We start from the raw sequence: 17,506 nt of genomic DNA, 5'->3' as shown, positions 1-17,506 counted from the left end.
TCTCTCCTCTCTCTACTAGTTGATGGGCTCGTTGGTCCTTGCAGTCGGGCTGTGGTTGCGGTTCGATCCTGAGACTGTCGCTCTGCTGAACGGAGACGGAGCGCCAGACACCTTCTTTTATGGTGAGTACAGGGACAGGAATCAGCCAATCAGTAGGGAGGGGATGTGTGAGTTAGCCAATGGGACTGGAGGAGGCCTATAAATGAACCAATGAGCATGGAGGAGTGACATTAATGTCAGAGAGGGTCACTAAAATGTCTGCTTATAAACTGTATGAAAACAGCGATGTCCAATACTATACAACGTTGTCGCCCCTATACTGAACAGAAATTTAAACACAACGTGTACCTTGTGCTGGGGACAATAAAAGGCCACTGTAAAATAAAAAGTTTCGACGGTATGTGTAATTGGCATGCTGACTGCAGGAATGTCCACCAGAGCTGGTACCAGATAATTTAATGTTACATTTTCTACCATAAGCCGCCTCCAACCAGCATCGCAATCGTAGACCGCGTGTAACCAGCCTGATCAGCTCGATGCCAAGGAGATGTGTCTCGCAGCATGAGCCAAATGGTGATCACACCGGATACTGACTGGTTTCCTGATCCACGCCCCTCCCTTTTATTTTTAAAGGTATCTGTGCCCAACCGGTATCTGTGCCCAACCGGTATCTGTGCCCAACCGGTATCTGTGCCCAACCGGTATCTGTGCCCAACCGGTATCTGTGCCCAACCGGTATCTGTGCCCAACCGGTATCTGTGCCCAACCGGTATCTGTGCCCAACCGGTATCTGTGCCCAACCGGTATCTGTGCCCAACCGGTATCTGTGCCCAACCGGTATCTGTGCCCAACCGGTATCTGTGCCCAACCGGTATCTGTGCCCAACAGGTATCTGTGCCCAACAGGTATCTGTGCCCAACCGGTATCTGTGCCCAACCGGTATCTGTGCCCAACCGGTATCTGTGCCCAACCGGTATCTGTGCCCAACCGGTATCTGGGCCCAACCGGTATCTGGGCCCAACCGGTATCTGGGCCCAACCGGTATCGGGGCCCAACAGATGCATATCTGCATGTCCAGTCAGTGTACAAAACACCAGTCTGAGTGTGTCAAGAACATTCACGTTCAACAGTTTCCTGTGTGTATCAAGAATGGCCCAACATACAAAGGACATATGATTAGTCTATAGGCAGACACACTGTCAACTATGGTTAGTTAGTCTATAGACACATGCTGTCAACTATATGGTTAGTTAGTCTATAGACACTCTGTCTGCTGGTCACTGGTCCTGCAGGTCACTACATGATGTCTGTTTAGTCCACAGTTATAATACTGTCTCTCCTGCTGGTCACTACATGATGTCTGTTTAGTCCACAGTTATAATACTGACTCTCCTGCTGGTCACTACATGATGTCTGTTTAGTCCACAGTTATAATACTGTCTCTCCTGCTGGTCACTACATTATGTCTGTTTAGTCCACAGTTATAATACTGTCTCTCCTGCTGGTCACTACATTATGTCTGTTTAGTCCACAGTTATAATACTGTCTCTCCTGCTGGTCACTACATTATGTCTGTTTAGTCCACAGTTATAATACTGTCTCTCCTGCTGGTCACTACATGATGTCTGTTTAGTCCACAGTTATAATACTGTCTCTCCTGCTGGTCACTACATTATGTCTGTTTAGTCCACAGTTATAATACTGTCTCTCCTGCTGGTCACTACATTATGTCTGTTTAGTCCACAGTTATAATACTGTCTCTCCTGCTGGTCACTACATTATGTCTGTATAGTGCACATGATGTTCAGCTTGTAAAGCTCTCTCGCATATGATCTGGTTGATAATCGTGTTGTTTGTGGTCTAATGCTGCCCTCTGCTGGTGCTCCTGGGAACTGCAACAGTCTGGCTGAATATATAATACCCTGAATGGTCTTTCATCTGATTTGTTTTCCTCTCTCTCTCTCTCTCTCTGCCCCCCCCCCCCCCCCACCCAGGTGTGTATATCCTGATCATAGCGGGCAGTCTAGTGATGTTGGTGGGATTCTTTGGCTGCTGTGGAGCCATACGAGAGTCCCAGTGTCTGCTGGGGTCGGTGAGTTGACACACTTCCCCGAGGGGCAGAAAACACAATCAAGCTAGCTAGCTAGATAATTAGTCCGATCTTGACTGAACTCAGAATCGTCAGTAACGCTGTATTTTAGAAGTACACACATTAGCCACTAATTTGTAGTTCGTCAGTGGGCTTATAAGTCACTTATAGGCCTTTTTACTAGGTCTCAATCAGTGGTGGAAAAAGGACCCAATTCTCATACTGTAGTAAAAGTAAAGATGCCTTAATAGACAATGACTCAAGTAAAAGTGAAAGTCACTCAGTAAAAAACTACTTGAGTAAAAGTCTAAAAGTATTTGGTTTTAAATATACTGAAGTATCAACAGTAAATGTATAAGCCATTTCAACTTCCTTATATTAAGCAAAGCAGACAGCACAATGTTGTTATTATTATTGTTAGATAGCCAGGGGAACACTCCAACACTCAGACATCATTTACAGACAGCCAGGGGAACACTCCATCACTCAGACATCATTTACAGACAGCCAGGGGAACACTCCAACACTCAGACATCATTTACAGACAGCCAGGGGAACACTCCAACACTCAGACATCATTTACAGACAGCCAGGGGAACACTCCAACACTCAGACATCATTTACAGACAGCCAGGGGAACACTCCATCACTCAGACATCATTTACAGACAGCCAGGGGAACACTCCAACACTCAGACATCATTTACAGACAGCCAGGGGAACACTCCAACACTCAGACATCATTTACAGACAGCCAGGGGAACACTCCAACACTCAGACATCATTTACAGACAGCCAGGGGAACACTCCAACACTCACACATCATTTACAGACAGCCAGGGGAACACTCAATCACTCAGACATCATTTACAGACAGCCAGGGGAACACTCCAACACTCAGACATCATTTACAGACAGCCAGGGGAACACTCAATCACTCAGACATCATTTACAGACAGCCAGGGGAACACTCCAACACTCAGACATCATTTACAGACAGCCAGGGGAACACTCAATCACTCACACATCATTTACAGACAGCCAGGGGAACACTCAATCACTCAGACATCATTTACAGACAGCCAGGGGCCCACTCCAACACTCTAACCTGTCTTTGTGTTCCAGATCAGAAACCATGGAAACAGTCCTCTCTAACCTGTCTTTGTGTTCCAGATCAGAAACCATGGAAACAGTCCACTCTAACCTGTCTTTGTGTTCCAGATCAGAAACCATGGAAACAGTCCTCTCTAACCTGTCTTTGTGTTCCAGATCAGAAACCATGGAAACAGTCCACTCTAACCTGTCTTTGTGTTTCAGTTCTTTGCCTGCCTGCTGATAATCTTTGGCGCAGAGGTTGCTGCTGGTGTGTTTGGCTTCTTGAACAAAGACAAGGTACCCATAATACACCGCACCACTCCACCACGCTATTGTGGTTCCAACTGTCATTTATTGTCTTACTTCAGATAACCAATCAGACGGAGTTGTCGCGCTAAGGGACGAGCGTTTGCGTCGCAGTAACGCCACCTGTCAGAATATAATCATTATTTTAGTTTTTATGGTCTTGTCTGATTCTTTTCTCACAGATAATCGAAGATGTCCAGAACTATTACATCAAATCCTACAACGACAACAAAAACAACACAATGATACAAAACTCTTACCACAGAGTTGTAAGTACATTAACGCTTGACATTATTTCTGGTGAAAAAACGATGCTTGAAAACAATAGTCCATACGATAGATGCATATTGTTGATTTCAATGATACTCAACTCTAGTAGAACTACCGATTTACCCTCCATAATTATTGTGACATTTTCTTTTGTTATTTTGTCTCCAGCACTTTGTATTTTAAATTAAACAATGACTATGAGGTTGAAGTGCAGACTGGCAGCTTTAATTTGAGGGTGTTTGTGAGACAGCGTTTGGGACCATGTTTTGTGGAGGTTCTACTATAATTTGAGAGTATCTCCATATCTGATCAATCATTTAGAAATTACAGTATTTTGACCAAAAGTATTGAGACAAATTCACTTACGTGTATAAAAGTAGTCAGAAGTTTAGTATTTGGTCCCATATTCCTATCACACAATGAACTACATCAAACTTGTGACTCTATAAACCTGTTGGATGCATTTGCTGTTTGTTTTGGTTGTGTTTCAGATTATTTTGTGTCCAATAGAAATGAGATGATAAATAATGTATTGTGTCATTTTGGAGTCACTTTTGTTGTAAATAACAGAATATGTTTCTAAACACTTCTACATTAATGTGGATGTTACCATGGTTACGGATAATCCTGAATTAATCGTCAGCATGTCTTGGGGGTATGATATAAAATGCTAACCTCCCCTGTTATTATAATGGGGAGAGGTTAGCATGTCTTGGGGGTATGATATAAAATGCTAACCTCCCCTGTTATTGTAATGGTGAGAGGTTAGCATGTCTTGGGGGTATGATATAAAATGCTAACCTCCCCTGTTATTGTAATGGTGAGAGGTTAGCATGTCTTGGGGGTATGATATAAAATGCTAACCTCTCCTGTTATTGTAATGGGGAGAGGTTAGCATGTCTTGGGGGTATGATATAAAATGCTAACCTCTCCTGTTATTGTAATGGGGAGAGGTTAGCATGTCTTGGGGGTATGATATAAGATGCTAGCCTGTTATTGTAATGGTGAGAGGTTAGCATGTCTTGGGGGTATGATATAAAATGCTAACCTCCCCTGTTATTGTAATGGGGAGAGGTTAGCATGTCTTGGGGGTTTGATATTTGTGTATCTGTAACTTAGTCACTCATCATTATTCACGATTCATTCAGGACTATCCGTAACCATGGTAACATCCACACTCCCTCTCCCCCTGCAGCTCAACTGTTGTGGGACGTCCCAGAGCTTCTGCCCTGAGGCCCCAGCTGATACCAAGGTGGGACTAATAACAGTAGATAACTACCTCGATAGCCATCATCGCTAACTTGGGCAAAAGATTGGAACTTTAATTTAAATCTTTATGTTGTTTCTAACGTGTGTGTGTGTGTGTAGGACTGTGAGGTGGGCATCAAGGAGTTCTTCAACAGTAAACTCTACATCATCGGTTACGTGGGGATCGGCATCGCTGGAGTCATGGTGAGAACAGGACTGGGGAGTCTGTCTCTCTCCCACAGACAGACACATAAACACACTACTTTAAATTACTCTCCAACAATGTCTCCTTCCTTTCTCTCTGTCTCTCTCTCTCTTTCTCTCGCTCTCTCTCTCAAAATTCAATAGACTTTATTCACTTACATACTTTCCATTACAAAAATTGTGAGACTAACAGCAATAAGGCTTTCAATAATAGTAGTAGTGGACATGGGATTACCATTAACAACAACAACAACAACAATATTAATGAGAACAACAATACATTATAGCAGTGGTAGTGGACCAGTGTCAACATGACTGAGAAGACACATGACCTGGTAGTAGACCAGTGTCAACATGACTGAGAAGACACATGACCTGGTAGTAGACCAGTGTCAACATGACTGAGAAGACACATGACCTGGTAGTAGACCAGTGTCAACATGACTGAGAAGACGCATGACCTGGTAGTAGACCAGTGTCAACATGACTGAGAAGACACATGACCTGGTAGTAGACCAGTGTCAACATGACTGAGAAGACACATGACCTGGTAGTAGACCAGTGTCAACATGACTGAGAAGACACATGACCTGGTAGTAGACCAGTGTCAACATGACTGAGAAGACGCATGACCTGGTAGTAGACCAGTGTCAACATGACTGAGAAGACACATGACCTGGTAGTAGACCAGTGTCAACATGACTGAGAAGACACATGACCTGGTAGTAGACCAGTGTCAACATGACTGAGAAGACACATGACCTGGTAGTAGACCAGTGTCAACATGACTGAGAAGACACATGACCTGGTAGTAGACCAGTGTCAACATGACTGAGAAGACACATGACCTGGTAGTAGACCAGTGTCAACATGACTGAGAAGACACATGACCTGGTAGTAGACCAGTGTCAACATGACTGAGAAGACACATGACCTGGTAGTGGACCAGTGTCAACATGACTGAGAAGACACATGACCTGGTAGTGGACCAGTGTCAACATGACTGAGAAGACACATGACCTGGTAGTGGACCAGTGTCAACATGACTGAGAAGACACATGACCTGGTAGTGGACCAGTGTCAACATGACTGAGAAGACACGTGACCTGGTAGTAGACCAGTGTCAACATGACTGAGAAGACACGTGACCTGGTAGTAGACCAGTGTCAACATGACTGAGAAGACACGTGACCTGGTAGTGGACCAGTGTCAACATGACTGAGAAGACACATGACCTGGTAGTAGACCAGTGTCAGCATGACTGAGAAGACACATGACCTGGTAGTGGACCAGTGTCAACATGACTGAGAAGACACATGACCTGGTAGTGGACCAGTGTCAACATGACTGAGAAGACACATGACCTGGTAGTAGACCAGTGTCAACATGACTGAGAAGACACATGACCTGGTAGTAGACCAGTGTCAACATGACTGAGAAGACACATGACCTGGTAGTGGACCAGTGTCAACATGACTGAGAAGACACATGACCTGGTAGTGGACCAGTGTCAACATGACTGAGAAGACACATGACCTGGTAGTGGACCAGTGTCAACATGACTGAGAAGACACATGACCTGGTAGTGGACCAGTGTCAACATGACTGAGAAGACACATGACCTGGTAGTAGACCAGTGTCAACATGACTGAGAAGACACATGACCTGGTAGTGGACCAGTGTCAACATGACTGAGAAGACGCGTGACCTGGTAGTAGACCAGTGTCAACATGACTGAGAAGACACATGACCTGGTAGTGGACCAGTGTCAACATGACTGAGAAGACACATGACCTGGTAGTAGACCAGTGTCAACATGACTGAGAAGACACATGACCTGGTAGTAGACCAGTGTCAACATGACTGAGAAGACACATGACCTGGTAGTAGACCAGTGTCAACATGACTGAGAAGACACATGACCTGGTAGTGGACCAGTGTCAACATGACTGAGAAGACACATGACCTGGTAGTAGACCAGTGTCAACATGACTGAGAAGACACATGACCTGGTAGTGGACCAGTGTCAACATGACTGAGAAGACACGTGACCTGGTATGAAAGACAAAATATTATTGACATCTTTCCCTCTCTACCTCGATCTATCAATTCAAGGGGTTTTATTGTCATGGGAAACGTGTTAACATCGCCAAAGCAAGTGAGGTAGATAATATACAAAAGTGAAATAAACAATAAAAATTAACAGTAAATATTACACATACAGAAGTTTCAAAACAATAAAGAGGTTACAAATGTCATATTATGTCTATATACAGTGTTTTAACAATGTACAAATGGTTAAAGTACACAAGGGAAAATAAATAAGCATAAATATGGGTTGTATTTACAATGGTGTTTATTCTTCACTGGTTGCCCTTTTCTTGTGGCAACAGGTCACAAATCTTGCTGCTGTGATGCACACTGGAATTTCACCCAGTAGATATGAGAGTTTATCAAAATTGGATTTGTTTTTGAATTCTTTGGATCTGTGTAATCTCATCTCTCTTTCTCTCTCTTTCTTTCTTTTTCTCTTTCCATCTCTAGGTTATAGGGATGATCTTCAGTATGGTGTTGTGCTGTGCCATCCGCAACAGCAGGGAGATCATGTAACCAGGCAGAGCTTCCACTCCTCCAGTCCCCCCTCAACAGCCCAACTCCAGTCCCCCCTCAACAGCCCAACTCCTGTCCCCCTCAACAGCCCAACTCCACTCATCCAGTCCCCCTCAACAGCCCAACTCCAGTCCCCCACAACAGCCCAACTCCAGTCCCCCCACAACAGCCCAACTCCAGTCCCCCCACAACAGCCCAACTCCAGTCCCCCCACAACAGCCCAACTCCAGTCCCCCCACAACAGCCCAACTCCAGTCCCCCCACAACAGCCCAACTCCAGTCCCCCCACAACAGCCCAACTCCAGTCCCCCCACAACAGCCCAACTCCAGTCCCCCACAACAGCCCAACTCCAGTCCCCCTCAACAGCCCAACTCCAGTCCTCCAGTCCCCCCACAACAGCCCAACTCCAGTCCCCCTCAACAGCCCAACTCCAGTCCCCCAGTCCCCCCACAACAGCCCAACTCCAGTCCCCCTCAACAGCCCAACTCCAGTCCTCCAGTCCCCCCAACAGCCCAACTCCAGTCCTCCAGTCCCCCCAACAGCCCAACTCCAGTCCTCCAGTCCCCCCAACAGCCCAACTCCAGTCCTCCAGTCCCCCTCCAGTTCCCCTCAACAGCCCTCCTCCAGTTCCCCTCAACAGCCCTCCTCCAGTTCCCCTCAACAGCCCTCCTCCAGTTCCCCTCAACAGCCCTCCTCCAGTTCCCCTCAACAGCCCTCCTCCAGTTCCCCACCTCAACAGCCCTCCTCCAGTTCCCCACCTCAACAGCCCTCCTCCAGTTCCCCTCAACAGCCCTCCTCCAGTTCCCCTCAACAGCCCTCCTCCAGTACTCCAGTCCTCCCACCCCACTGACATCTCCACTTCTATGTACGTTCTGTAGTCATCATGACAAAGCTTTTCCACAGCCAGCACACTCTCTTCACGTGCCTTTTTTTTTAAAACACAAAACAAACATATTAAAAAATGAATCAGTTCAGTAGTTTGTAGTAATATCTAAACTGCCCGGCAACTAGATTCCAAGACATTACACTGTAAGGTTTTAAAAGACATCTGTAGGTGATATATATATATATATATTGGGTTTTTTTGGCCAACAAGTAGCACTAGTGACATGACTGTTGACACGATGGTCACCTTCCAGACCAACTACATTACAAACGTTGCATTGCATCAACCAATGGTTGTGTCCCACGTCATCGACTACACAGTCGGACATTAGATGGCTGTATCATGTGATGAGGCTTTAGCTGATGTGTCAAACACCATTCCGAGTGTTGTGAAATCTGGCAGGCGTATGGCAATGTAGTTAGCCTGGAGCGTGGCCATTGTGACAGCCAGCTCTGCGAGGCAGACGCCCCTGGTAACAGTGGTGGTGGTGGTGTAACCGTGGTAACAGTGGTGGTGGTGGTGTAACCGTGGTAACAGTGTAACCGTGGTAACCCTATTCCCTTGATATTGCACACTGTTTTAACAGGGCCCATACGGTCAGACGTAGTGCAATCTAAAAGGAATCAGATTTCATTTGATGTTTGTTGTTGTTGTTTTTTTGTTTTTTTTTTACGGTAAATTGACTGAACACGTTCTCATTTACAGCAACGACCTGGGGAATGGTTACAGGATTGGGGCGGATGGTCATACCGGTATTATACGGTATTACCAGAAGTGGACACAAGGGGCGCTATTTGAAATATATATATATATATTGGGGGGGGGGGTTGACACGCAAAACAAATTGGGCAATAGGGATTTAGATCCAGGAGAGGATTGGATGTCTCTAGTCTGGGTAACAGTCTCTTTAGCCAACGTTCCACTCCTTGCCACTCCATGTCATCGCCAAAGAGACTGGCCAATCAGCTATCTCAACGCTCAATATGCAGCTGGATCTATGGCGGAGTTGCTCATTGGTTGTTGGAAATAACATTATTAATATTTTCCATGACAAAATGTAATTATAATTAAGAACAAAGTCATATTCAAAACATTGAGCTGTTAGCTAGGTAAGTTCTTGTGTTTTTAGGTTTCAATTCAAAGTGTTATTTTGGTGTGAATTACAGTATTTATTTCGTTTTTACAAGTGAGCTAGCAACTTTTGACAGACTGGTTTCATTTGGACAAACAAAAAAATGGTTGCTTAGCAACTGGATACCAATGTGTTCTGTGGAGAGAGAAAAAAAGTGATAGTTCCAATATTTGGATAATTGTTGTGATTGGAGGATAAATTGGAGGGGTTATCGAATCAGGATCAACTCCTGTCTTCGCCTCAAGCTCATTTAATGATAGAATGTTGATATTTGAAGATGGCAGAAAGGTCAGTCTCTTTGGCAGTGACCAGGAGTACAATAAGTGGATTAGCTAAAGACACTGGCACCCAGGCTAGAATGTCTCTGCTGTAACCAAGAAGATTGATCTTGACCTATAGCTAACTTAGCAAACCAAATGCATAGCTGGAGATCACTGATTTGACACATCTTAGATTTATTTTAGTTACACTTAACTTGTTTCTTATTGTCATACTTAACGTGTAAGGGATAATCAACGAGATGATAATAATAATAATAAGCAATCAATGAATATCCCTTTCATACCACGGCTATAACTTAACACATTAGCCGCTAGTTTTAACATCCACTGAAGTAGCTAGCAAGTTTACTAGATAGCTACAGTAGTTGCCTTGGACACCAAACAAACAGACTTGCTAGTTTAACTAACCAAACCATCTGTCCTAGCTTTCCATTATGACAATCGAATTCAACAATGCTAGTAATGTTTTCAATTCGCCTTTTGCTTTTAAAAGCAGCTCAACTATTACAACATGTAAGAATGAACTGTAGCGTTTGAATTCTACCGTGCTGATATACCGTGCGTTATAGAGAAATAATGCACGTTCTAGAATGCACTTCAAGCCAATCAGAAAAGGAGTATTCAACAATGCCATGGTATAAATAGTTCTAGGCAGTTGTGTAGTACTCAGCCTCCCTGTGCCCCTAACCCACCCCAAAATAAATATTATATAAACGCTATTGAAAATAATAGTCTGCAGGCTTGTGTGGTATCCAGATTGTCACACTTTTTATACCGACCTTGTGCCATACCGGAATATTCGGGAATGCCGGCACTGAACACAAGGGCTGCTATTTTCAAACCCCACCTCCTGTAATCTAAAGGTTAGCAATGCTAACAGGTACATGTAAAATCCCATAGAGAATAGTAAATAAATGCTAACGAGCGCATTGCGAAAATTTTATAGTCTCTGACCTAAGCTATTGCAGGACAGACATCCCAGCTCAGGGGATTCTCTGCTGCTACCAAGTGAAGCTTGATTTTGGAAGAAGCTAAGCACTTAGCTAGATAGCTAACGAGCTAATAAATTAGCAAACCAATGCAAAACTCCAGAGCATTTTAGCACATTGTTGACAGTTAACTTTTAATAGTTAGAAGATATCTAGCTGGCTGACATTTAGTTGTGAATCCCCTACGGTAACTAGATCACCTGGTGTATAACAGTGAGTGACTTGCAAGGCTCCGGTCTCTAGTCATTGTGTGCTTCTAAACCACGTGACTGGGGACAACCGTGGAGATGTTTTTTGTGACCGCTGAAATTAGGAATGCGATCTTCTTTATCTCCTAACGCATTACACAAGCTAACTGCAGGTATTTACTTAAAATAGATACAAATATTCAAAATCAGATTTAAAAAATAGTTTCAAAGGTATAAAAAAAGCATCCAACGGCTATTTTCAAATACCCCGGTATACAGTATACTACCCAAGCCTAATGCCAAGGTCACTAATCTCCTCCTTGTGAAGGACAATACAGTTGTTTTGTACTGAATCTTATTCCCTAAAGACCTGTTGCAGTTCCGCTGTCTGTGATTGTGTGTTAATTTATTCTCTCATTTTAATGGCTGATGTAATTTGAGTTCAGATGGCTTTCCGAGCCGCTCAGGAAGATAGATGTTCTGTTCAACTAATACACTTTTAAACTGTTTTACCCACTTGTCTCTTTACTGCCGTTCTCCTCGTCTCTCTACTTTTTCATTCTTTTCTGTTTTATCAGAATGTGAATCCATCTTCAGAAGTCACACACAATCTCAATCATGATAGTCAGACATTACAGATGCTGTATCTTAATTTGACCGTGCTGTTGCTGCACAATTTTAAATGCAAACCTGTATTTGTATGTCGAATTTATTATTATGGATCCCCATCCTGGGTTCATGCAAAATTTAAGGTTTTAAAAACAATACAATTACATTCACAGATTTCACAACACAGTGTTTTCCCTCAGGCCCCTACTCCAACACTACCACATATCTACAATACACGTGTGTGTGTGTATGCATGTGTCTGTGACTGTGTGTGTATGCATGTGTCTGTGCCTGTGTGTGTGTGTCTCTTCACAGTCCCTACTGTTCCATAAGGTGTATTTTGATCTCTTATTAAATCTAATTTAAATCTCTTGTTTTACTTTCATCAGTGACTTGGTGTGGAATAGAGTTGCATGTACACTACCAGTCAACAGTTTGGACACACCTACTCATCAAGGGGTTTTTCCTTTATTTTCTACATTGTAGAATAATAGTGAAGACTTCAGAACTATAAAATAACACATATGGAATCACGTAGTAACCAAAAAAATGTTTAAACAAATACATTTTATATTTGAGTTTCTTCAAAGTAGCCACCCTTTGCCTTGACAGCACAGTCTTGACACTGGATATTTATTTAATATAATATATGACACTGGATCTTTCTGGAATAAGTTCCTCCATGTCTTTGTGTTTTTCCTCTAACTTATTCTGAGCCTCTATGGTACAGTTTATATTACTATCGATCTGTTCTGTTAGTCCTTTAATTTCCTTTGTTAATATGGACTCTTTTTTTATTTATTTTTTACCTACATTTATTTTATTTTAGTGATGAGTACTAAATTCCTCTAAAGGCAAATTTTTTAAAAGTGTCCCATACAATAAGGGGATCTGCTGTTATGTCTGAAAAAGTCAGTTATAAATTCTTCTGTCCTAGTTCTAAACAATGTATCATCTAGTAGGCTTTGATTAAATTTCCAATATCTTTCACGTGGAAATTCTGTAAGAATAATATACAGTTAGAGTCGGAAGTTTTACATCCACTTAGGTTGGAGTCATTAAAACTCCTTTTTCAACCACTCCACAAATTTCTTGTTAACAAACTATAGTTTTGGCAAGTCAGTTAGGACATCTACTTTGTGCATGACACAAGTCATTTTCCAACGATTGTTTACAGACAGATTATTTCACTTATAATTCACTGTATCACAATTCCAGTGGGTCAGAAGTTTACATACACTAAGTTGACTGTGGCTTTAGACAGCTTGGAACATTCCAGAAATTATGTTATGGCTTTAGAAGCTTCTGATAGACTAATTGACATCATTTGAGTCAATTGGAGGTGCACCTGTGGATGTATTTCAAGGCCTACCTTCAAACTCAGGGAGGCTTGCAAGCCGAAGAACACCATCCCAACCGTGAAGCACGGGGGTGGCAGCATCATGTTGTGGGGGTGCTTTGCTGCAGGAGGAACTGGTGCACTTCACAAAATAGATGGCATCATGAGGCTGGAAAATTATATGGATATATTGAAGCAACATCTCAAGACATCAGTCAGGAAGTTAAAGCTTAGTCGCAAATGGGTATCCAAATGGACAAAGACCTCCAGCATACTTCCAAAGTTGTGGCAAAATGGCTTAAGGACAAAGTCAAGGTATTGGAGTGGCCATCACAAAGCTCTGACCTCAATCCTGTAGAATATTTGTGGTCAGAACTGAAAAAGCGTGTGGAGCGACGCCTACAAACCTGACTCCGTTACACCAGCTCTGTCAGGAGGAATGGGCCAAAGTTCACCCAACTTATTGTGGGAAGCTTGTGAATGGCTACCCAAAACATATTGACCCAAGTTAAACAGTTTAAAGGCAATGCTACCAAATACTAATTGAGTGTATGTAAACTTCTGATCCACTGGGAATGTGTGATGAATGAAATGAAAGCTGAAATAAATAATTCTCTCTACTATTATTCTGACATTTCACATTCTTAAATTAAAATGGTGATCCTAACTGACCTAAGACAGGGAACTTTTACTTGGAATAAATGTCAGGAATTGTGGAAAAACTGAGTTGAAATGTACTTACCGGTAGCTAAGGTGTATATACATTTCCGACTTCAACTGTATATGCCAATGATGTGATGGTTCGACCGCATTCTGTCCCCTATCAACACTTTTTTAAACCTTTTGTTTGACAAGCAAGTAATCAAGACGATATTGATTGAGCCTCCGCCATGTACAGTACCAGTCAAAAGTTTGGACACACCTACTCATTCAGGTGCCATTTGTGTTGGCTCTGGCCACAGGTGTGTTTACAGTCTTTTAGTGGACTGGCTTGAGGCACTGGAGACGCCAGTCCTATTATGTGTTTGATATCTACTTCCCCAGGAATTCCTACAGGTGTATCAGCTGGAACAGAACCACAGTAAGACTTTTTCTTTTCTTCCACTGAACAATAGTGAGTAAGTACAGTATCTGAACAATAGTGAGTAAGTACAGTATCTGAACAATAGTGAGTAAGTACAGTATCTGAACAATAGTGGGTAAGTACAGTATCTGAACAATAGTGGGTAAGTACAGTATCTGAACAATAGTGGGTAAGTACAGTATCTGAACAATAGTGGGTAAGTACAGTATCTGAACAATAGTGGGTACGTACAGTATCTGAACAATAGTGGGTAAGTACAGTATCTGAACAATTAGTGGGTAAGTACAGTATCTGAACAATAGTGGGTACGTACAGTATCTGAACAATCGTGGGTAAGTACAGTATCTGCTCTTGTGTGTGAGAAGTGACAGGAGGAAGAACTGATGTGAATTATGGATAGATGAGTGAATGATGGATAGATGAGCCATGACTGACACTTGTTGGGTCGTAGAGCAAAAACAGAACACCATCATGGTCGTGAGAATCTACCCTTTCCGTAGTGTCCCATTGGTTCGTAGCCCAAACGGTTAGTGTCCCATTGGTTCGTAGCCCAAACGGTTAGTGCCCCATTGGTTCGTAGCCCAAACGGTTCGGACGCTCCTGACATTTACTTTAGAAGACCAATTTTCATCTCATGGACAAACATGGTCTCTCTCATCTTCCAGCACAGATGCAGAAGTGCAACAGACAGATGTGGTGGATTGAGACTCATCCAATACGAAGTGCAACAGACAGATGTGTTGGATTGAGACTCATCCAATGTAAAACAGATACACTGTACAGGACATTCGGAAAGCATTTAGACCCCTTGACTTTTTCCACATTTTGTTACGTTACAGCCTTATTCTGAACTGGATTAAATAATAATCCTCATCAATCTACACACAATACCCCATAATGACAAAGCAAAAACAGGTTTTTACACACCTGTCTATATAAGGTCCGACAGTTGACAGTGCATGTCAGGACAAAAACCAAGCCATGAGGTTGAAGGACTTGTCCGTTGAGCTCAGAGACAGGATTGTGTCGAGGCACAGATCTGGGGAAGGGGACCTTCAATGCTGCAGAAAAGTTTTGGTACTCAAGAACACAATGGCCTCCATCATTCTTAAATGAAAGAAGTTTGGAACCAACAAGACTCTTCCTAGAGCTGGCTGTCCGGCCAAACTGAGAAAACGGAGAAGGTCCTTGGTCAGGGAAGTGACCAAGAACCCGATGGTCCCTCTGACAGAGCTCCAGAGTTCCTCTGTAGAGATGGGAGAACCTTCCAGAAGGACAACCATCTCTGCAGCATTCCATCAATCAGGCCTTTATGGTAGAGTGGCCAGACGGAAGCCACTTCTCAGGAAAAAGGCACATGACAGCCCAAAAAACACACCTAAAGGACACTCAGGCCATGAGAAACAAGATTCTCTGGTCTGATGAAAGATTGAACTCCTTGACCTGAATGCCAAGCTTCACATCTGGAGGAAACCAGTCACCACTCATCACCCGGCAGCGACGCTCCCCATCCAACCTGACAGAGCGTGAGAGGATCTGCAGAAAACAATGGGAGAAACTCCCCAAATGTGACGGACCGGCTCTATTTGGTCTTATGTAGCAAATTTTGAAACTGTGTTTTTTACATAGGATACATAAAGAGACTCAGAGCTAGAAAATGGTATGTCATACATTGCAGTTGAGGAACAATGGGAAAGTAATTCTGCTAAGAAAGTTGATAAACCTGTAACCTCACTTTTGAGAAAATGTTCCTTGAATGTTTTTGTACATCTACTGGAGAGCTCTTCTTCGTTCACAACCATTCAGTATCATTCTCACCCTCTAAAGCCTTGGCCCCACCCACCTCAAGGAGTCACATGTGAGGCCGTGTACTAAACAACCAAAGATTTCAAGACTAAAGGCTAGTTTATGCTACGGGTATATTCGTAAATTCAGAGCGCATACTGGATGCTCTGGCCGAGGGTTGATCTGATCTGACCTAACTTGGGTGCTTGACTGCTGTTGTTAACTGGCTAACGTTGGCTAGCTTGCGAGGTACTTCCAGACACACATGGGACTATTTTACTCTCCCTAGCAGAGCTGCTCAGGCTGTTTGTATGTTATCCAGAGCATTGGTGACGGTAACTGCTGCTGGCAACAATTTATTGATGCTTTTTTTTGCCAACGTTTACTGACACCAGTATTATTCAACGGGTGTCAGTTATTCTGCACTCTGGAACACTCCGAATGAGAGTTCTCTGAAATCAGAGTAGAGGTAACAGAACACTCCGAATGAGAGTTCTCTGAAATCAGAGTAGAGGTAACAGAACACTCCGAATGAGAGTTCTCTGAAATCAGAGTAGAGGTAACAGAACACTCCGAATGAGAGTTCTCTGAAATCAGAGTAGAGGTAACAGAACACTCCGAATGAGAGTTCTCTGAAATCAGAGTAGAGGTAACAGAACACTCCGAATGAGAGTTCTCTGAAATCAGAGTAGAGTAGAACCATATTCCCATATAGAACCATATTCCCAATTCATAATGTTACTACCCTGCATGAATCTCACCTCATTGGCTCACATTGGACTTATTTTTCTACTGTATTATTGACTATGTATGTTTGTTTTACTCCATGTGTAACTCTGTGTCGAACTGCTTTGCTTTATCTTGGCCAGGTCACAGTTGTAAATGAGAACTTCTTCTCAACTTGCCAACCTGGTTAAATAAAGGGGAAATAAAACAAGATCTAACAAGTCATCTAACAATTCACAACAACTACCTTATACACACAAATGTAAAAAATAAATCAATAAAATAAAGGTAGATTGATTTTTAAATGTTTTATTCCTTCAGTAAAAAACATCAACAATATATTAATATTAAGGCAGAATCTGATTTTAAAAAATGCAAAAAGTAAAATTATCAGGAAAAACAGAGACCCAAATCATGTTGCATTAAACCTTCATTACTGTGAGACTTTAAAACTCCATAAACGTAAAACACTCAGAACCCCAAAACCACAGTACAACGTACACTCAGAACCCCAAAACCACAGTACAACGTACACTCAGAACCCCAAAACCACAGTACAACGTACACTCAGAACCCCAAAACCACAGTACAACGTACACTCAGAACCCCAAAACCACAGTACAACGTACACTCAGAACCCCAAAACCACAGTACAACGTACACTC

At 42.8% G+C, this 17,506-nt stretch overlaps 1 protein-coding gene across 2 annotated transcripts in view; it reads left to right on the top strand.

Moving 5' to 3' along the window:
- LOC109882836 (CD9 antigen) overlaps window positions 1-12,276 on the top strand; it is a 39,910-nt gene extending 27,634 nt beyond the window's left edge. For both annotated transcript variants that reach the window (XM_031794895.1, XM_031794896.1), the window contains exons 2-8: window positions 20-122; window positions 1,995-2,092; window positions 3,406-3,480; window positions 3,672-3,758; window positions 4,955-5,011; window positions 5,128-5,211; window positions 7,756-12,276. In XM_031794895.1, the coding sequence (XP_031650755.1) occupies window positions 20-122; window positions 1,995-2,092; window positions 3,406-3,480; window positions 3,672-3,758; window positions 4,955-5,011; window positions 5,128-5,211; window positions 7,756-7,821 (570 nt within the window). In that variant the 3' untranslated portion in view covers window positions 7,822-12,276. The remainder of the gene's footprint in view (window positions 1-19; window positions 123-1,994; window positions 2,093-3,405; window positions 3,481-3,671; window positions 3,759-4,954; window positions 5,012-5,127; window positions 5,212-7,755) is intronic.
- The last annotated feature ends 5,230 nt before the right edge of the window (window positions 12,277-17,506 follow it).

This window comes from Oncorhynchus kisutch, linkage group LG17, assembly GCF_002021735.2.
Source record: "Oncorhynchus kisutch isolate 150728-3 linkage group LG17, Okis_V2, whole genome shotgun sequence".
NCBI lineage: Eukaryota > Metazoa > Chordata > Actinopteri > Salmoniformes > Salmonidae > Oncorhynchus > Oncorhynchus kisutch.
Note: the sequence above shows the minus strand (reverse complement) of the source record. Positions and strands in the feature narration are given on the sequence as shown.